The sequence below is a fragment of the Python bivittatus genome, unplaced genomic scaffold (genome assembly GCF_059951505.1).
Source record: "Python bivittatus isolate LINGU-HERP-01145 unplaced genomic scaffold, Pbiv_v1 ctg000310_np1212, whole genome shotgun sequence".
NCBI classification, from domain to species: Eukaryota; Metazoa; Chordata; class Lepidosauria; order Squamata; family Pythonidae; genus Python; species Python bivittatus.
The window spans coordinates 4,165,517-4,186,603 of NW_028277054.1; the positions used below are offsets into that span (position 1 = coordinate 4,165,517).

Here is a 21,087-nt window from a genome sequence, read left to right on the forward strand (position 1 = left end):
GAATTGTACAAAATAAAGGCAGAACAGCATCATTAACTTCATCATCATCTTGGAAGTCAAAAAACAGCCTGGAAGAAAGCGTTGGCCACAGTCCCTTCTGCACTGCTGCAAAGAAAACCATTCATTCATTCATTCATTCATTCATTCATTCATTCATTCATTCACAAAATGTAAAGGCCCCCAACTCCAAAGTGACGCTTTACATTAAAAATAGGAAACCGTAAAAAGGCACTTCTAACCAGAAAATCTCACGCATCTGGACAAATCCTCCAACAGAAAAACAGAGACCCTGCCTGGGGCCTGGGAGAACAGCCAAGGCTTTAAAGGCTTCCAGAAACATGTTGGCTGTGAAGTTTCTGGGAATCAACGCTGCAAATCGTGTGTCTTTCTTGGGGGGACTGATTCTCCTGTGTTTAATTTAGTGGTGCAATACACAGAGGCGCGGTGGGCACCCTTTCTTATTTCTGTACCTGTTTATCCACACCCTCCAGGCGGATGTGCAATCGTGCAGCATCTCTATCTGTTGTACGTCAGCCTGTTTGTCTGCCTACAGCCTGAAGAAGGTGGCAGGTCATTTTGAGTCTGAATTAGGGACAAAAAGTTCGTCATGCATCGGCCGTGTTCCCACCACCCACTTAACCAGCTCAGCTGAAGACACGGTGGCTGCGTTCCCATGGCTAAACCTAGTGAGTTCTTCCGAACCCAGTCAGTTCAGACAGCTCACGGTTCAGTAGGCTGGGCGACCCAAAAAAAATGGGTTAATTCACTAACCAGATTGAGTGCATTACATTCATGCAGTGTTTCTCAACCTTGGCAACTTTAAGATGGGTGGACTTCAACTCCCAGAATTCCCCAGCCAGCATGGCTGGCTGGGGAATTCTGGGAGTTGAAGTCCACCCATCTTAAAGTTGCCAAGGTTGAGAAACACTCATGCAATCAAGGGTTAAATAAGAGAGTGAGGACTGGAGATGCGTTGTGGTCTTCTACCTATCCCCAAGCTGGTGCCCTTCAGATGTGTTGGACTGCAACTCCCCTCCCATCATGCTAGCTGAGGACAATGGGAGTTGTAGTCCAACGCTCTGGAGGCACTACCTTGGGGAAGGTTGCTATGGAGAGTCAGGAACGACTGGAGGGGGGGAGCTCGGCTTCCTATGGGGCTTCAGGGGGACTGAGGCTTGGGACTCTTTCCCGCGGAGCGATACCAGTACTTTGCATGACCCTTCACTCCCCCACCCGCTTACGGAGGTCCCCCTCGTGCTGCGCCCCGGAGGCGGGTGGCTGCGCGGAGCAATCCCTGCCCTTGCCCGCCTGGGAGGAAAAAGTCCCGGACCCTTTGAGAGGCGGATTCCAAGATGGCGGCGCAGCCGAGGTGCTGCGAGCAGGCCTGAGGGAGCCGGTGCGGAGCGGCCGTCTTTGAGGACTTCAGAAGCGAAGGTGGCCCCTGGAAGGAGGCAATTAGGTGCCCGAGGCGGCAATTAGGTGAGTGGCTCCAGAAGCGCAACGTGCGTTCTAGTATAAAGAGGCAGCACCCCTTAGGCCGGGAGCGTAAGTAGTGTCTATGAATAGCCGTTTCAGGAACGAGCGGGTACGTGAATGGCGTATTGGGACGAGCAAAGGATCCTCCAGAGGTCGCTCTGCCAATAGCCTTGGAATGCGAAACGACCCTGCGCCAATAGCGCAACGGGCGAGGGCTAGCTCGCAAGTTACGTACGAGAGCGGAGGTCGCCGCGCCAGAAGACGCGCGCTCGTTACTCCAACTGCGTAGGGTGCTTTCGGGAATAATAGTAAGAGGGCACGTGGGGGCGGAAAGCAAAATAATTTGCTGCTTTAGCGAGGTTTTATTCAAGAAAGCAGGGTTTTGAAAAACACAGAAAAGAGGCCGGATGTAAAGTAATCCAAGCCCTCCCGTCCACTTAGGCAAACTCTTCACAACCACTAATATTTTGACATTCCTTATTTTTCCATGCTACGTTTGTCCCAACCGGGAGGACATCTCAGTTTAGTTGTGAAATGAGCTAGGGTTCAACATAAACAAGGACCAAATGTTGATGAGCAGAGTTGTTTTGTACCCATATCAACCAGGTTTCGGCTGAAGTGAGTAAGTTCTGTAAAATTAAACTGAGTTTCTCAATATATCTGAACTTGAGAAAATGGATTACATTGAACCCTTGCCTTAACATAATTGTTGTGGGGGTGTTGTCCACACGGAGATAGAGTTTAAATCAACCACGTTTATCAGGACCTCTCCACCAAATTAATGTTTTCATTTATCCTACTCTTTTTTCTTCAATTTCATCAAACATCATTGCTCTCGGAGACTGAAACACGATCTCTGAAGCAAGGATCAGACTCCCCCAAATCCACACGCCTTCCCCTCGAACTGCTGCCCATAATTCACAGTTCTTCCTCCTTCCTGCATCTTGTCCCTCCCAGGCGGATCAGGATGGCCCCAGCCAGTGAGCGGCTGCAGTTCCGTTTTCCTGGTTACGGTGATGGCGTGCTGCACCGCATGGACCAGCTGCGGGAACAACGGCGCTTCTGTGATGTGACGGTGCAGGTGAACGAGCTGCGGGTTCCTGGCCATCGTGTGGTCTTTGCAGCGTGCTCCCCTTTCCTGCGTGACCAGTTCTTGCTCAATGATTCACAGGAGGTGACGGTCTCCCTCTTCCAGAGCCCAGAGATTGGGCGCCAGCTTCTGCTGTCCTGCTACACGGGATGCCTGGAAGTGCCTATCAAGGAGCTGGTCAACTACTTGACGGCGGCTTCCTTCCTGCAGATGGGCCATGTGGTGGAGCGCTGTGCTCAGGCAGTCTCCCACTATTTAGTCCCTAAGGCTGATGCCCTGCTGCAGGAGAAACAAGAGGAGGAGAGCAACGAACAGCAGGGTGGAGAGGAGGAGGAGGAGGAGAAACAACCGTCTTCAACACCGGGGAAAGCAGATTCAGAAGAAAACAAAACGGTGGCCCCAGACTTCACCCCTCGCAGCTCCCACGGCCCCTCCTCTCCCGCAATTTCACTTTCCCTCATCAACTCCGCTGTGGAGATCACCCGCAGCTACCTGCAGGGCTGCTACGATGATGACATGAGCAGCAAAGGGCTTCCCTTTCCATCAACTACTTCCACGCCCGCCTCTCAGTGGAGGAACTACCCCTTGCATCGCCATCGCCACGGCACAGCTATAAACTACAGGGAGTGGAGGGCGGGCAGCGGGGTGGCCACGTGGAAGGTTCCCGGACTGGAGCGTCCCTACCGATGCCCCCGCTGCAGCCGTGTGTTCCAGCAGCTGGGCAACTTTGTAAGCCACGTGCAGGAGCACAAGCTTTTCCTGTGCCTTCGCTGCGGCAAGGTCTTCTCGCAGAAGAGCAACCTGACCCGGCACATCCGCGTGCACACGGGCTTCAAGCCCTTCCAGTGCCCCATCTGCCGCAAGTGCTTTACCCAGAACGCCACCCTGCAGGACCACCTCAACCTGCACAGCGGCATCAAGCCCCACAAGTGCAACTACTGTGAGATGCACTTCACGCACAAACCGGGCCTGCGGCGCCACCTGAAGGAACTGCACGGAAAAAGCACTGTCCAGAACAGCCACGAGGAGATTGAGGAAGTCACCATCGATTTCGACGTGCGAGGAGGACAGGATGGGAGCTACACACTGAATAGCAGGTTCTTCTGTGAGCCTAAAGGGAGTCTTCCAGCCCAAACATCCTCTCTATGAGAAACAGGCAATGGGAACTGGGTAGGAGATTTGCAGTAGAGAGAAGTAGCTGTTGGTGGAGGCCGCAGGCCAAATGTTTCCTTGCTGAGTAGTGAGGAAAGGACTGGGATAGTAGGACAACAGAGAAATGGATGGAACTGTTTTCTCTGCAGAAGTTGCCTGGCTTCAAGATGCTACTAGCAGGTGGATGTCTTGGCCTCTGTAGGACGTGTTTTGTTTTCCAGAGGGGTCCACATATGAGGTGAGATGAAGCAACTCTCCAGGGACTTTGGGGGTGCAGTCATGTCCCCATTATGAAGGGCAGCCATGCAGAACTATGATGCTACTCTTGTATACCTCCCTTTCAGAACAGCAGGCTTTGTGCAGGAGAACCTTGTGGTGGGCTAGTGGGTACAGGGCATATTGTTTAATTTTCCTACCTCAAGCACTGCAAGGTCTTGCATCAGTCTTAACTTCTGAAGAACTGAACGAAATAGACATGGAAGAGATGAAATTCTAGAAGGAATTGACATGTTCACAAATTAATGTCACTGTGTCCAGATTGCATACAACCAAGGGTTCTTGATTGTGGAATTGCTCATCTCTTAATAAAAGAATACAACGTGTCACTACAATTACAAAAGTTGAAAATAGCCAGTGTGATGCTGATTTTTAAAAAAAGAATTATGGGAAAGGCAAGGCCTTATGGGCAAGTTAGTCTATAGCAGTGTTTCTCAACCTTGGCAACTTTAAGATGTCTGGACTTCAACTCCCAGAATTCCCCTCCCAGTCTGGGAGTTGAAGCCCAGACATCTTAAAGTTGCCAAGGTTGAGAAGCACTGGTCTATAGTCTAGCCAAGGAAATTGTGGGTAAGTGTTATTAAAGATACTAATCAGATGGGAAAAATGATTTAATTGCATATTGCAGATCTGTCTTGCCTTACTTAGTGGTGGCTTATATGGGAGTCTCCTAATTGTACTCCACAACAGTAACAGTCTTATGCAATTGGGCTGACTTGAGTAACTGATCCAGAGTTAGTTACCCATGGATTTCCCTGGCTGAAAGAACCGAAAGCTAATTGGCATAGGAACATCTGCTGAAGAACATGGGAGATATCATGTGCAGATAGAGGAAACCCTGGTATGGTCCTAGTGAAAAGGAAGAGGCTTGTACCACATGTGAACCTGCCCAAGAGTAGTTTAAACTGTATCACAGTCTCTTTCAGAAAGGGATACCTAAGTGTTGGGCAACTCAGAAGACCTCTTAAGGTGGGAACGGATTGGCCCATCCCTATAGGGCAATCTATAGAGCAGTAACTTTAAGATGTATGTACTTCAACTCCCAGAATTCCTGGCTGGGGAATTCTGGGATTTGAAGTTCACACATCGTAAAGTTGCTCAGGTTCAGAAATACTGCTCTATAGAGGGAAAAGAGAGAAATGAACCTACAAATGCATTGAAATGGCAAGGAAAATTATGGGAGCGGGCTCATTCATGACGTGTGTGTGTGTGTGTGTAATCCCAACCCTTTGAAAGATACATTCCTCTGAAAAGGGTCAAGAGGGAGCTTGAGATAAGCTGTTGGCTCTTTGCGCCTCTCTCTGGCCTCCCCGAAGCTCTGAGGACCTCTGCTCTAGAGCAGGCACTCCCTTCCCAGAACTCTCAGACTTCATTGCGTTCCAAATGACTTTGTGCCCTGTTCATAACCTGGTCAGCCAGTCTTACTCTGTCAGCAGCTGAACTGGGAAACAACTCAGCAGTCCAGTGGGAATAATCACATGGCATGAATCACATGGCCAGAGATGTGTCTTAAGGCATATACAGTGTTCCTATCTCACAAGTTCAGGGCGTGCGGGTTCCTGAAATCAAAGCCATGTGCACCTTGACTCCTATTTAGGGGAGGGGCTTAACTAAGAATGAAGAGTATTCCCTGCCTTGAGGACCTCATGTGCAAGGGAGGGTGGGAGCTCCCAGCAATGTTACACTGCCCAGAAAAATACAACACTGTAATAGATATCCAAAGTTTGCTAGCATTTTCACCCAAAGTCTCCATATGCTGAAGACATATTTGTGAGTCAGTCCTAGTGACTTTCTCAGGGATTTAACTTCCTGCATCCAAACTGTCTTTATTTGCAAAATCTTAAGAGAGATTTCATTCCAGCAAAGAAATTGATAGATAAAAGTGCATTATTTTTCCCCATATGATACCGAAGTCCAATGCAATGGATACGAATCAGCGCAATATCATAGAAAATGCAGCAGGTGGATTTATGTGTAAGAGAACAAGAAATATGCATTTCTGGGAGTAGAAAATCTTGCAACTCTTCATATATTTTTTTCACTGCATTGTTTCACTCCAGCTACCCTTCTTTTGTTGGTCTTCAAGGTGCCAAGAACACCTTGCTTTTCATTTATTATCCAGAAACTCACTTGTGGCTCTGAAGTGAGGAAAAAGGGCTGAATAATTGTTGTGTGTACTGGGGACGTTGAGAATCGATTAAATGTCACATTAACACCATGGCCTCTGTGAAAAGCCATTTCTATGAAATGGACGCTCTGCAGAAACTTCTGCATGACGGATTGTCATTTGAGACGAAGGTACACATTCTGGAAACGTAAAATGTGAGGGTTGTCTTTCCACAGTGGTTCCACTGAAGGTGATGAAGCCACTCTGAGAAGCCAGCCTGGAAACACTGATACATGGTCTACACAAACATGGCCTAGTGAGGGGATAAAACTCTCTTGTTGATGCCATTCAACCTAGGCGCGAGAGGACACGAATGAATCTTCTGGAATAATCCAAGAGTATGTCCTGCACCTCCCAGCTGTGACCTCAGAGATGAACTACAGATTTAGAGAAGAGAACCATAATTTCTTTTTGAAGGAGTATTTATCAAACTGGAACCAGCTGTGCCTGTTCTTCTCTTGTTCCCTCGAGACGAAGGCAAGCCTCTCCAACTGCTGCTCTCCCCAGATGCTTCTGCTCACTGCACAGGCGCGTTCAACGCAGGTTTCCAGCACAAAAGCAGGGAAAGTTCGGTCCAGCTGGCAGCAGCTGGGTGGAGACAGGAAACCAGTGAGGAAAGGTGGTCACTGGTGCAGCACGGGGAACGGAAAGCGGTGCCCTGCTGCTTTTCACACCTCTGCAGGCAGCTGAATAGGGATGAACAAGCTGCTCATTAGAAATATGATTACATATCAGAAAGTAACCAGCAGATGTTGCCAAAGGACGTCAAAGGGTTTACCTAAATACAAGCTAATAATGTACAGGTGTTGCAAGTGCCCTCAAAATCAGATTAGTTTCATCATCATGACAGGTGGTTTTGTGTAGGAGAGCTGGCAAAACCCTCTATTAAAACCTCTAGAAGTCGATTAACAGTACAGAGATGCAACTTATTTGATTGTGAACCATGTTCTGAGGGAATATATCTCCCAGGACAATATTACTTGGAAATCCTTTCGTGTCCTTCAGCTGGTTGCAGGACCTTGCTACGATTCCGTAATAAGAATTCTGAAGTCTCAAAATGGATCCAAGAATGTTAATTATTCAGGGAGCAAACTGAATGCAACCTGAGATACACCTGAATCCCTTGATTTGGCCATTTTTTCAGGCATTTCCTTTTATAGAATAGAAGAGGAACTGAGGCAACCTCGGCCTCTTAACTTGATTTCCAAGGACCTGAAAATTAGTGAAATTCAGTATTTTCTCACCTGTCAAGAAAGCACTAGCTGTTTTGTGCTAGGTCACCCCTTTTTCATAGGATTGCAAGCACAGCACTATTTTCACCTCTGGCTCTCGGCCATTCAAACGGCTTCCCTGCAGGAAAAAAGCTTGTTTGGCCAAGCCACGAAATGTGCTGACAGCAACAGACTGCCAAGTTTTTATGGAACTCTTGGTGGCTGCAAAGAAAAAGATTTATTTATTTATTTGCTTGCTTGCTTTTATCCTCCATTCTGGGAAGCATTTCCTGACTCTCTGTGATCTTGCTTTAAAAACCTGTTTGGAGGTTGCCACTTGTAGTTAACGTGCAGCCGCTACATCAAAGAGAGATGAAAAAAATAAAAATCTACCAGAAGCTTCTTGGGATAATAATTTCATTTGTAATCTGAGCACAAGATCAGCTCAAGAAGCTGTGTGGGGCACCAGTCCTTCTAGAGGTGTCAAGAAAGTAACATCTCAGGCAAGGAAGTCCATCCCAAACTCTTCAAAGTCGTGGAAGCTGGGAATTAGTGTTAGGATCACGCAGTGGAGGGGCTGCATGGAATAGGGGCTGCGTTGTATGGCTTCAGATGATGGCTGATTTGGCTCAAGAATGGGGAACGGCCATGGAGGTCCCCCATCTGACATGCAGGCTTCTTCCTAGGACTAGAAAAGATGTCAGCTCCAAGGATAAGAGCTTCTTCCCCTTTCTCAGCTTTCAAACTATCTCCACTGCTGTCAGGACAGAGAGGTTAAAGCAGCGTTTCTCAACCTTGGCAGCTGGAAGATGTGTGGACTTCAACTGCTGGCAATAGGAGACCTCCAAAACGTGTGCGTGTGTCAGGTTCACTGCTCTTGATGAGCAGAGCGGGTGGAGCTGTCGGCGCGAGGCCTTTCTGTTTTCCCCTTGGGAAGTGTGCTGCATTTCAAAGACACAGATTCCTTATCAACTAGGAAACTGCTCCAGCAAGTCTTCAGGCGTGAAGTCTCTGTGTGTGCGAGTGGGGGGGGGGGTGTTGGGGGGGGCGGGCTGTGGACTACCCATGCCTCTTCGGAGACCGCACGCCCGGCTGCCAGATCAAAGGGAGTGCTTGAGCTCCGTCCTGCCCTGCCGGACCTGCTCAGGCCTGACAAGTGGTGGAAGGTGGAGGGTGGGAGGTGATATTAAAAGGGCAAACCCTTTACTTACAGTAACCACGGTGCGCCCCTGAAAGGTATCAACTGAACCAGCAACCGATAAATGGGATTAGAGAGAACATTTGTGGATTATGCTGCTTTGCACAACGCCTAATTTCTGGAACTCGCTTCCCACAAACGCAGCAGTGGCGATTAGCTGATAGGGTTATAAACGCTTTTTTCGAAAGTCACCTGAGCTGAAGGACGAGGAGGCGGCTTCTGGAGGGCACAGCTGATGTTCGGACGGGCAGAGTTGCTGCAGCAGCAGGGAGGGCAGCCTCTCAGCAAACACAGCTGCAAAGAACCTGCTTTTCATCGGCTTAAGATGTGGTGCTGTTTATTTACTTGTGTATTTATTTAGGCTAATTGCTTTGAGAGCACCTCCGGCTTCTACTCAGTCAACATCTGAAGCAGAGGATAAGGCAGTAAAAGCACCCTCCTTTGAACCATTTCTCCCCACCTTTGGAAGAAGTTGGAAATTTGCAGGAGTGTTTTCATAGCTAGCTACTTCTTTGCCCATCTTCGGACTTGTATCCTGAATAAACATCTTGCTTCTGTCTTGTAAATACCTGATTTGGCACATCCAAAGGGGACAGAGACAGGCTACTGGATCAGCTTTTGTTTACATTGTTAAAACAATCTTTCTCCATTATTTAATCCTCCTTTTCAGAATGAAATGGGATAACATAGATGGTTATTAGGCAAGCTGAGATACAGGTGTCTTTTTAGGACAAGCTATCTTGCTTCAGAAGCTCAGAAGGCTGGGCTTGGCTGGTTCCTTGGATGGGAGACCACTACAAAATTCAGGGCTGTAGGATAGATTGGAAAGTCAAAAACATCCCCGCTGAAGCAATGGGAAACTACTGTGTTGATGCCAAGAAAAGTCTGTGAACGCACTGGAAGTTGAGTTTAACAAGGCAAAGACTACTTTTCATACGGTTGTAAAAGCTGCCACTTTTTTTAAAGCTTTAGTCTCGCAACTGGCTACAAATCTGGTCATCCCAGTCAGCAAATATAATTGCTGGCACCGGAAGTTAATAAAATGCTGAATGAATGAATGAGGCCTGAAGTACGTGAACTCTGTGGAAGGAATCCTGTGTGTGTAACAAAGATGCAGATTTGTACTTTTTTCCTGTACTTCCTGTTTCAGTAGAAATATAGTATGTCTCACCATCATGGGAAAGATGGCGGTTGACCATATACTCTGTACTTGGTAGGCTTCTAGACCTACTGCTTGTGAATAATAATAATGATGATAATTTATTACATTTATATGCTGCCCAACTCCAGGCAATTCTTTTAGGATTCTGCCCTTTGTAATGGACCTGGGCCAGGAAACTGTCTTTCAGAAAATAGAAGTCACAGCCAAACTAAGGAAAACTGCTATTCCAGATTAGTTGGAGCACATCTGAGCAGTAAACAGTTCCACGTTCCACATTCTGAAGATCCACAGAACTGGGGATCGATCTGTAAATAATAATTTCTTGATAAAAGAAAATAAAGTTTATAGATACTTCTTTAAAAGAATTACTCTAACCTCTCTGATTTTTTTAATTCATTGATATTGCTCAATATATTTGTATTAGCATATTTATGTTATCAACAATATTATTAAGTTTTTTTAAGCTAAGAGTAAATTGATTGATCTTTTAATAAATATCGGTGCGTGTGTATAGATTAGAAAGATGGGTATGACACACATGCGTCTCTTGCACAAACCTCGTGCGGCCAGACCAGAGTCTTCCTCGGCCGCGGTTCACACAACTAATCAGACAAACTGAGTTTTTGAAATTTGCTAAGCCAGAAAATAAGCAGAGTTCACCCCAAGGAAGCTGGACATGTTATGTAAACACAGTTGCTATGATTTCATTGACCTGGTTAAGCATGTTGTGTAGGCCACAGCCTGAGGGAAAAGCTGCAGCTGGCTGATACTTCCTGTAACACAAGCACATGTAATTATTTTATACAATCTGTTTTACATGCACACCTCCCTTGACCGCCAAATGGCTTGAATCTCTCTGTTAATGCAGTTCAGCCGCAAATAAACAGCGTGCATTACAGGCCCTAATTTCAGAGATAGGGCTTGATCTTACAGCTGTGGGATTGATCACATTATCTCCACAATGGGGCTTTTGGTCTGGTTCACACTGCACTAAACCACTGTTTCTCATCCTTGACCACTTTAAGCTGTGTGGACTTCAACTCCCAGAATTCCCCAGCCAGCATGCTGGCTGGGGAATTCTGGGAGTTGAAGTCCACACAGCTTAAAGCAGGCTGGCAGCGAATTCTGGGAGTTGAAGTCCACACAGCTTAAACCGTTCAGCAGTAAACTGGCTGAAAAACCACAGGCTGAAGCCAAGCCGTCTTGTTGCCACTGAGAAAGGGCTTTCTCTCCCCAGCCACCACTTCAAGATCTAAATTCGCATCAGGGTACGGCCAGCAAGCTGCTTCATCTCAGCTACGCTCCTTTTGACCGGCTTATTTACCAAATGGATTTATTGGTCACATGTATACGGCTGCCCATCTCCCGAAAAATGACTCTTCATTGCAACACACGCTCTTGTGCGCTGAAAATATCTTAATGAAGTAAACTAGAAATCAGCTGGGGTGTGGACTGTTCCATATTCATTTAGCCCCAGCTTTAGTTGGAGGCATGTCATTCGTATTACTGCTGCCAGCCTCTAAAACCTAATATATGCACGATGCAAAATAAGACGGTGGCGTCCTTGGGCTGCATCCTGGCCAAGCCAGGGTGGGGAATACAGTGCATTAATGCCACTCCAACACCCACCCACCCCTCCGCAATTGGTATAAAAAATCCAATAGAGAGGAGAATTTGAAGGCCATTCTCTGGTATCTCATTTTTACGACGTGGAACCAGCTTTATTTTGGAAGCAACAAAAAATCTTCCCCACCTTTCAAGGGAGAAGCAAGAAATCGCCACTTGGCTTCTCAAGCGCATAGCATTAGCCACAGGGAGCCATTCGGTCTGCCACAGGCTGCATCAGAATGGGTGACAGCATCTTCATCGCTCTTTCTCTCAGGTACCGTAACAGCAACCTTCACTCAATTATGCTTAGTCAACGTATCATTTTGAAAGAGGAGTAAATATTGAAAGATTAATTAGATCTCCCTGGGACAAACAACAGTCATGACTAATAGATATTGACTAGGAAAACATGCTCGAGCTGTCTTCCCCAATCAGCAACATCTCTGCTGTGAGCTTCAAGGACTGCATGCGGGCGGACTTCCTTTGTTGTACCAGTTCAGTATCATCGGATCATCTGCAAGTGAATTCCTTCTAACCATGCTTTCCGGGGAGTTCAGAGGCATCACAACGCTGATCGCTTTCCATGCAACCCTTGCAACCACTCTCCAGTTTCCCAAGTCACTGCAACTTTCAACAACATTTTAAAACTTGACATGGGGTCCCCATTGTCACGTTTGTGTCGCACGATGATTTTCCAAGTGAATAGAGGTTTGCAAAAACAAAAAGCCAAAAAACCAAAACCAAGAGGACAGGGCAGAGGCCCTGAAAAATATTAATGTCCCATCCTACTGTTTTTAGATTCCTGAAAGAACTTTTATCCCATTGGCTGAGTTCACCCAACATGCTTAACCAGGTTGAGCAGCTCCGTTTACATGTTTGGGGGAGGAGGCTCATCAGGTTGCATGAACTTGGACCACCTGTCCAGTTCATAACAATGCCTCAGACAAGCCAAAACTTCAGTAAATTCAGTAACATGGTTGAGTGTGCTCTGTGATTATGTCTGGAGGTTGAGTCATGGCAACTGGACTTTTCTTTTTCTTTTTTTTTCTTTTTTTTAATTATTTTTTTATTAGTAGAGTCTCAAAGAGTTGGACAAGTAGTGAAACGTCTCTACCAAAAAGAAAAGAAATCCAGTTGCCATGACTCCAGACAATTCCACCTGGATGACTGAGAATCTTCATAAACATCTGTGATTATGGCCACTTTTTCTCTTGCAAGTTCCTTTACAGGCAGTCCTCATTTAGCAACCACAATTGAGACCGGCAACTGGGTTGTTAAATGGACCGGTCACTAAGTGAAACTGCAACTGTGCTTATGATCTTCCTTCAGCTTTCCTTTGCTTTACAGACCTGCAAAGGTCGTAAATGCGAGGATTGGTTGCAAAGTTACTTTTTCATTCCTGTTATAGCTTCAGTTGCTTAACAAGGCAGTCACTTAGCGAGAACTACCTGTATTAAGATAGCACCTTGAGCTTATTCAGCATGTTTGAAATTCCTATCTTCTGTAACTCACTGGAGACCCACCAACCTTTCTGCATATGCCCATTGTGGATATTGTAATTTTATGTGCCACTTTGTGCCATGCTGATTTCCGCACCACAATAGACTGGAAATCCACTGTGGCTCTGGAACACCATTATCCGCTCCAGCCTCCAGCCCCATATTTGGATCACCTGCCACTGTTTCCCCACCCTGTGAAAGGGCTCCAGTTGCAATCCCCTACAAGCCACATGGACAACCATGAACTGAGAACTCATCATGGTCGCTAAGGAGTTGCAGCGCACCCCTGTATGCTTTGGATGAGGGAAGGCAGAACTTTGGAGACACGTCACTCAGCGGCACACCTCTTGCAAAAATCACCCACTGATATTCATGGGCTAATTTGAGCAGAGGGTGTTCCTAAGTTGGTGGCTTCCACACCTACACTGTGCCTACTTCTTCCAGCAGCTTCTTAGTCCCAGTTCCTTCCTTCCCATCTTCCATTCCTTTCCCCAGCAGGGATTCTGAAAGAACAGCAGGAGCACCTCAGGATTCTCTGCAGCTGCCTCTCCCTTCAACTCCAGGCGCGCACCCGCCATCTCTTATCTTTATTAGAAGCACTAGATGTGAGGTGCAATCGGTTGCACGCACCTCCAGGGTGTTTGGATGAAGGTAAGCACTGCTGACTACGAGATCTGACTGGAAAGGCACCCAAAGGCAACTAGCAGCTTCCAGCCATTTAGGATCCAGGCACCACTCTCCAATTCTCCAAGCATCAGGTCAACCTGTTCCATGGCGTTCCCACCTTTCCCCGTGGTTAGGCAGCCCGTGGCCATCACCAGATGCTGCCAGTCTCCATACCGCGATTGGAAAACCGACCTGTTTGACTGCTGTGCCGACAAATCCATTTGTGAGTATGTTCTGGGGACTGCCCGGGGAGGGAGAAGCCCCCCAGGCACCACTACATTCCTCCATTAGAGCAAAGCCACCCTTCTGTTTGGTCCGGCACCCACTGGGCCGCTTTTGACATAGGGGATGAAGGTGGCTTTTGGGACTTGACCCACAGCACCACGTGCCAGCTGTTCCCACTGCAGAGATGCTGGCTCTTACCACCTTCCCTGGTCATGCCCTTGTTCCTCTACCCATTTAATTACCTGGCAGGTAAGATTTGGGTTATCACAGGTGCCTTTGCATCTTGCAACTTCAGGGCCCTAATCTGAGGGCTGATGCTGAAAAACACACCGGGGCGGGTGTCGCTTCTCAAATTCAAGGGCTCCCCTTCCATCCCCAGGCATCTGCGGCATCTGCGTTCCCTGCCTCGCCTGCAAAGTGGGGGCAGAGTATGGTGAATGCTGCTGCATCCCATTCTTCCCCGGGGCTCTGGTGGCCATGCGGACAGGCCTGCGAGAACAGCTGCGCATCAAGGTACCATCTGTTTCCTGGAGATCGTGCGCCGAGGGGCTCTCTGGCAGCTGGGGCTGCAGCTTTATCAGGGGAGATTTTGAGCTAAGAGGACTCGGCAGAACAAAGGCGGAGAAGCAAGTGGGAGGAATAGCTCCAGAAGAGCTTGCGAGCTGGTTTGAATTATCTGAAGTTTGCATTTGTTGTGCCTCCCTGCTCATCCTAGGTCCCGGGGTGGGGAGGGAGGCATGGCAAACAGTCTCTTCGTGCTGGAGCTTGCTCCATGGATCTAACAAATGAACGTTAAGCCAGAAAGAGGACAGAGGCTATTTTTCACTTTTAATCAGAGATTGTGGGGAGGTGTTGGAATTGGGAAGGCGCAGCAACCACAGAGCATGAGTTAAATAGAAGACATTGCAGTCATTTTTTTTTTCTTTCCAAGGGGACCGTGTGCTGTGACTGGGCAGCTACCTGCTGTTGTTGCCCCTGTGCCCTTTGCCAGATGGCACGAGAGCTGAAGAGCCCGTGTTAACCTCTCTCGGAATTCCTGAAGTCCCATTCCCGACTGACAGGAAAGAGGAGAAATAGGGGATAATAGCAACAGAGGGAATGCAGCAGGACACCTCAGGCAATGCTTTGCTAAGAACTGAAAGCACACCCCAATCTTCCTCCTCTCCCTCCCCCCCCCCCCGGCTTTGGCAATACATCTGGACACGTACAGAGGCAGCAACGGGAACTTTGAACGAAAAGGCAGAATAGCTCTCCAATTCTGACCAGTTCAGCTGCATGGAATTAACCGCTTCTGCCCGGATTTCCATTTGCTCACCTCCAGCATGGGATGAAAGACTTTCATCGCAGACAGCTTGCCTCGTGTTGCAACAAACCAGCCGCTCAAGATCAAGAGGCTATGCAAAATGAAAGGACTAGCTATCTCAGAGGAATCAAAGGGACCACTTCCTTTTGACCAGTGTTTCTCAACCTTGGCCACTTGAAGACGTGTGGACTTCGACTCCCAGAACTCCCCAGCCAGCCATGGGGATTCCACTGCAGAGGCAAAGCAAGCTGTCGTGCAGAGGGGAGCTGAGCACAGCAAACAGCTGGCTGGGGAATTCTGGGAGTTGAAGTCCACACGTCTTCGAGCTGCCAAGGTTGAGAAACACTGGTCTAGACTCTACTGCTTGGGAGATGCGTATCGACACAAAATCTCATTAATATAATAAAACCACGTGCCGGAGAATTGCCCAGAACGCGCTTCTCTGACTTTGTAGGGAGATCATTCCTGCTCCCCCACCCCACACTAACATGATTAATTCCGAACAAAGTTTTCTCCTGCTCAAACTGAGGTATCTGGTCCAAAACCAATATTGCCAACAAGCTACCTTAAAGAGTTTCAGGACTGGCTCTTTCCGTTGAGATGGGATGGCTGGTTCTAGGCAAACTGCAGCAAAACCAGGTAGAAAGTAAGGTACTAAAATCAAGGCAAGAATCCGCCCAGCGCTTGAAGAGCAACACTGTGAGGAATCAAGCTGAAACCCTCTTCTTCTTTCATCTCTACACCCACCTTTTGACAAACTTGGCCCAGGGCTCGATCTAAGGCTGCCTCCAGACAACATGCTCAGCTGAACTATGAATTGATTCATTTTCCGAGTTTCCACAATACAGGAAAACCTCAGCTAAACAAATGGGTTGGGTTCACACATATCAAGACACGAAAGATCTACCAATTGATACTAACCAAGCTTAGCATGTTGCACCAAGGCACCCACTAGGCCTTGGTTAAGCGGGTGAACGCGGCCGTAGAGAATAGCTGGGCTGGTGGCCGTGCAAATGCTTCCCTTGCACCATCCATTCATTCCTGAGTGGCTCCGGGACCCTCCCACGAAGGAGGGGAGCGGAGCAGGCACAAGCCCCAGGGAGCACCTCAGGCTTTTCCATTTGGTGGAAATAGAGCTCCGCCTGGCCCAAATGTCGTACTGAAGGCCTCCTAGCTGAAGAGGCTTTACACACCGGCTCCGCTGCAGGTTCTGCCCTTCTCAGCCCCTCCGCGAGGCAGATGAAGATTGCTGAAGCCCCACCCATCCCAAGCAGGGCGGAGGTCCCCACGAACTCATAGGGACATGCTTGTGAGGTTCTCGTGGCTGAGGAGGCCCTTGCGGGAGCTGTTCATGCCATGGGTGCTACTGCAGTAGTCCTGAAGGTTGTGGCGCAGGGTGACGAGAGCAGAGCCGAGGCAAGCGCGGTTGGGGGCCTGCAGCCCACCTGGCAGCTGGAAGAGGACGGTGGCCACGCCAGCCATGCCATCGTCCGTAGGCTCCAAGGTAATCGGCCCCACCCGAAAGCTGGAGTAGGAGTACCCCATGAGATGAGAGAGGAAGGGCTCTGAGCGGCGGAAGTGGGCAACAGGATAGGGGACCTCGTGGTAGGGTTTCAAGCGGCTGGGCAGGGGCTGGGCAGCTGCCAGGGCTGGGAGTTTGTGGGGGCGGGCAGGGAGGAAGACCAGCTCGGCAGGCGCCCCCAGGCTGTCCGGCTCAAAGTAGATGGTCACTTTGGCAAAGGGCCGGCTGGCCATCTTGGTCATTTCCTGCAGGTGGCGCCGCTGCTCATGCCTCAAGTCCAGGAACTGCTTGACTTTCCAAAGCAGAACACAGACGGAAAGGAAGAGAAAGAAACAAGAAAAGAAAACGGAGAAGAAGACAAAGAGATCGATGTGGGCCTGGTCTTGGCGGAAGAAGAGCAGGCCCTGGGACTCGGTGACATTGGGGCTGCTGCCTCCGATGCCCAGCAAGATGACGTAAAAGCGGCTGGATTTCAGAGCGTGGATTTCATGAGGGTAAGTGATGACCACGCGATCTCGGACCCCTCGCACGATCAGCACTGCTTGCTGCTCCCTCACTGTGATGTAGGTGATTAGGCCATGGGCTTGCGCCTCCCGTACCAGTGGGGAGGACTGGCTTCCATTGTTGAGGCCACTGCGCCCCCCTGTTTCATCACCCGGAGAGACAATTCGCACCAAGTGGATGCCTGTGGCCCGGTCTACGTCCACCACAAATGTTTCATAGGAGGTAGAGATGTAGACATCCACTCCTCCAAAGGTCACATCGATGGTGATCCGGATGTCCACGTTGGTGAATTTGGGTTGGACTCCAAAAAACACGGAGCGTCCAAAAGGCAGGTTCTTGATGTTCGGCTCGTGGAAACAGTTGAGTTGTGATGTTGGGTCAAAGCAGCTCTCCTGATCGACAATGATCAACCGATAGCATTGGTGGCCACCCACTGGATTCCCATGGAAGAACTCGCGGCATTTGGCACACTGTTGAAGTGAAAGAGAAAGACCAGCAGGCAGATTTATAGGAAGCTACTCTAAGTATTTTAGGTTCTTCTTCCCACTCAAATTCTGTACTTTATTTTAAGAGATGCCAATTAAACAGTGTGTATCATTTCCTGTATCCCAGAATTACTTACTAGTGGAACCTGCACAGGCTCTAGAAAGGTGATGCGTTCACATCATATGCATTTCCTGTGCTTGCACGACTGCAGAATAAAGTGGTTTGGATTGCTACTCCAACCACAAGCATCAGTCTAGGTACCATAAAATGTCTTTATGGTCCTCTTCCCAGCATTCAGCCAGAATTCCATAATCTTTGAATAAGTGTAATGTGCTCCAATCTATTGCGATTGGGGGCCTTCAAGATTGTCCATTACCAGCTTCATCAATAAAATATATACTAAGTCAATAAATATTTGTTTGGAAATGGATGGTCTTGTACCGCTTCCATTTATCACAGTGGGGGTAGTGCAGAAGAACGTCCAGAGAAATGGCCCTTGATTTCATGCTTCTAATTACCCTCCCTCTGAACTGGCTTTTATTTATCCTGATTCTAGCACAGCTCCTTTTCTTTGGGGCCCATCCCTATCAAGACCCCCACCCTGAACCCAGCGCCCCCTTCACCTGTTGTTTATAGCAATCCTTTTTGTCAGCCTGGGCACTGTTCTGGCAGCCTCCTGTCTCTGTGTTGTTTTGGCAAGGACATCCTGTCCCATCCAGTTCATGGCAATAGTCAGCATGGCCGTTACACTGGCACCTGGGGGAGGAGGGAGAGGTTAACAGCGAGGTTTGCTCAGATTGCACCATCCCACTTCCCCTTGGAGTCCAGGAAGTCTTATTACGGGTACACGAGAACTATCTGGAAGTGCTAAACCCAGGGTGAAACCTGGAGACAGGGTCAGCTCAACAACTGTCCACTTGCCCTCAGCTCAGCTGGAGCAACACCATACCCAGGGCTTCCCTCTCCAGCTGCCCAGAGGTCTTACTTGGTACATTTCCCCTCCAGCAGGAAGTAACCGTGTAGGCAGCTCTCGCACTTGTCCCCAAAGCTGTTGTTCTGACAGTTCACACACACAGCTGCGTCCTCGGCGGGCCCTTCCGCCACCCATGTGGGGATCTATGAGGAGAAGGAGTTGAGACAGATGAGTCACACGTTCTCTCCCTCTTCCCAGCATTCACAAGTAGACATACGAGTTACAGTTCCAGGATAAAAGTGCTGATCTTATCTCTGGCAACCTGAAAATGCCTAGGGCTGTATGGCAGCTCCCGGATATAAAAGACAGAGGGTCCACATCATCTCTCTGGCCCCGCCATTCCACCCTTTGGCATCTACTTAATACTGGAGTTTCGAGAATTCCTTTTTAAAAAGAATATAGTCCTCATGAATATATAGACACACTTCAAATTCAAAAGGGAATGTGTAATAACAAGGGAGACACCTCAAATATCACCTTTTTTCAGCAAAGGTGATTTCTTTTCCATGTAAGAAGTAGCGTAGGTGCCGAGCCATGTTTACCTCTAATGATGTCAGAATATCAGAAAATATTAAGTTTGCACAAGCAAAGATATTGGTATGTATGTATATATGCTTGTATACATGATTCGTTTACTTATTACCACAGAAATTTGGGTAACAGGTTTAGTCAGGCAAAAACAAAAACTGCAGCTTTCTATCTTAATCTAATTCCTGGCTTGTAATTCCAAGACACAGTAACTTGTGGTGAAAAAGTAACTTTGCAACCAATCCTCACAGTTACAACCTTCGCAGTCTGTAAAGCAGTTTCTCAATCTCAGCAACTTTATGTTGGCTGGGGAGTTCTGGGAGTTGAAGTTGCTTCAAGTTGCTGAGATTGAGAAAGACTGCTATAAAAGAAAGGAAAACTGAAGGAAGATCATAAGCATGGTCCTGGTTTCACTTAGCGACTGCTTCACTTTGCTGGTCCCAATTGTGATTGCTAAACACGGACTCCCCAAATATAGCCCCTAATCCAGGCCATCTTTCCACTCACCAAGGCGGGCTCCAGGGGGAAGCGGACCGGATCCTGCTGGGCTCGCTTGTATTCTTCCCGCGTGATGCACATGTTGCTGTTTCCCCGGCAGAAAACGTGGCAGGGCCGGCAAGAGCCTCCGTTTAGGGCTGAGCCAACGAAGAGCGGCTGACATTTTTCACAGTGTTGCCCCTAAGGAGAAGAGCAAATGGAGCAGAGTTGGACATGGTGGGCAGTGCAAGGGAAGCATTTGGGGCCTCAGAGGGAAGAAAGTGGCTGAGGGCATAGACCTGGCGAGATGACAGTCCAGCTCAAAATAATTCCATTTTTTCCTCCACTTTGCAGCCCTGCCCCACACCTGCTATTCTTTGCCCTCCTCACCATGGTGTTGTTGAAACACTGCAGGCACTGATCTTGGGCCCCCACGCCCCGGCAGTTGCTGTGTTTGTTGCACTGGCATTCCACCGAGCAGTTCTGACCCACATAGCCAAAATGGCACTGGCATGCGTTCGGCTCCACACAGGTCCCGTTCACGCAGCCTTGCTCGCACACCGGCTTGCACAGCCCTGTAACACTGCAAGGAGGGGATGGGCAGAATCACAAGAGGTTTGCAACAGGAGTCAGAGCCTTCGGCACATATAGGTAACTTCACCAGAAACAGCAGACCTAACAACACCCCTTCTCTTCCCCATCCCCCCCAATATGGTGGCTGGGGTCCCACATAGTGCAAAGGAATGACTTAGTACATTAAATGAACATGGATGCTTTGATTTCCAGCTTGTAGTTTAGTGGGTTGCATGGTGTGCATCTTTAAACCATGGTTAAGCAAACATGGTTTAGCAAAATGTGTGAATCCTGATATCTTTTAAAGAGGCAGCAATGTCCTTGATAGGAGGAAGCAGTGAGATGATCCAGGGACATATCTGACTACGGCATCCAGCGTAGATTAATTTCTAGGTGGGCGCTTGCAAACGTTAGACTGAAGCCCTAGAGCTGTGCTTCTCAACCTTGGCAAGACGCATGGACTCAACTCCCAGAATTCCCCAGCCAGCCAAGGAGAGAGGCAGAGAGGCAAAGCAAGCTGTCCTGCAGAGGGGAGCTGAGCACAGCAAACCTGGAGGCAGCCATGTCCCTTGGAAGGCTGGGTGTGCCCGCTGAACAGCCTGAGGTCGTTTGCATGTCCGTGCACAGACATTCCTTCCCCGAAGTCTGCCTGCACACCCTACGCACATATGAGATGAACCAGGCCTTAATGGTTCAAGGAGAGGGGCTCTGCTTGTGCCCCTGGGCTTTGTGACACACTCCTTCCCACCGCTTTGCACAGCCTAGTGAAGGGCAGGGTTACAAAAGCAGTAGCAGGTGGGAAAATCAGCCCCAAGGCTGAATGCAGGCGTGCGGGTAGGGAAAGTAAGCGAGCAAGTTTAATTTTCCAGGCTGTGGAACTGGGATTTCTTTTCACAAGTTCATCAGACCATTGTCTCCATGGACTCTCTGGTCTCTGTGATACAGAGGCCTCAGACAGAGCCAGACGCAAGCCAGAAGCATAACTGGGACA

At 48.5% G+C, this 21,087-nt stretch overlaps 3 protein-coding genes across 5 annotated transcripts in view; 2 read left to right on the forward strand and 1 right to left on the reverse strand.

Annotated features, from left to right (window-relative positions):
* Positions 1–1,337: 1,337 nt before the first annotated feature.
* Positions 1,338–4,345, forward strand: LOC103055834 (zinc finger and BTB domain-containing protein 26-like). Its single transcript, XM_088139882.1, has 2 exons — positions 1,338–1,479; positions 2,434–4,345. The coding sequence occupies exon 2, from the start codon at positions 2,444–2,446 to the stop codon at positions 3,713–3,715; it is 1,272 nt and encodes a 423-aa protein (XP_087996008.1). The 5' UTR covers positions 1,338–1,479; positions 2,434–2,443; the 3' UTR covers positions 3,716–4,345.
* A 6,512-nt stretch (positions 4,346–10,857) lies between these two features.
* Positions 10,858–14,751, forward strand: LOC103053612 (cornifelin). The gene is made up of 3 exons (XM_088139885.1): positions 10,858–13,728; positions 14,110–14,243; positions 14,662–14,751. Exons 1-3 carry the CDS (start codon positions 13,611–13,613, stop codon positions 14,749–14,751), a joined length of 342 nt encoding a protein of 113 aa, XP_087996011.1. The 5' UTR covers positions 10,858–13,610.
* Positions 14,540–21,087, reverse strand: part of MEGF8 (multiple EGF like domains 8) — a 38,925-nt gene continuing 32,377 nt past the window's right edge. For all 3 annotated transcript variants that reach the window (XM_007430445.4, XM_088139883.1, XM_088139884.1), the window contains 5 exons: positions 19,914–20,106; positions 19,554–19,724; positions 18,531–18,661; positions 18,169–18,301; positions 14,540–17,529 (listed from right to left, as the gene is read on the reverse strand). In XM_007430445.4, coding sequence (XP_007430507.2) covers positions 16,327–17,529; positions 18,169–18,301; positions 18,531–18,661; positions 19,554–19,724; positions 19,914–20,106 — 1,831 coding nt within the window. In that variant the 3' untranslated portion in view covers positions 14,540–16,326. The remainder of the gene's footprint in view (positions 17,530–18,168; positions 18,302–18,530; positions 18,662–19,553; positions 19,725–19,913; positions 20,107–21,087) is intronic.

What these genes read in the sequence shown, in the direction of transcription:
- LOC103055834 (XM_088139882.1), top strand. Translation starts at nt 2,444, where the DNA reads ATGGCCCCAGCCAGTGAGCGGCTGCAGTTCCGTTTTCCTGGTTACGGT.
- LOC103053612 (XM_088139885.1), top strand. Translation starts at nt 13,611, where the DNA reads ATGGCGTTCCCACCTTTCCCCGTGGTTAGGCAGCCCGTGGCCATCACC. An exon ending in CTGTGCCGACAAATCCATTT is followed by an intron (nt 13,729 to 14,109) that starts GTGAGTATGTTC and finishes TTCCATCCCCAG; the next exon opens with GCATCTGCGGCATCTGCGTT. An exon ending in GAGAACAGCTGCGCATCAAG is followed by an intron (nt 14,244 to 14,661) that starts GTACCATCTGTT and finishes TTTCTTTCCAAG; the next exon opens with GGGACCGTGTGCTGTGACTG.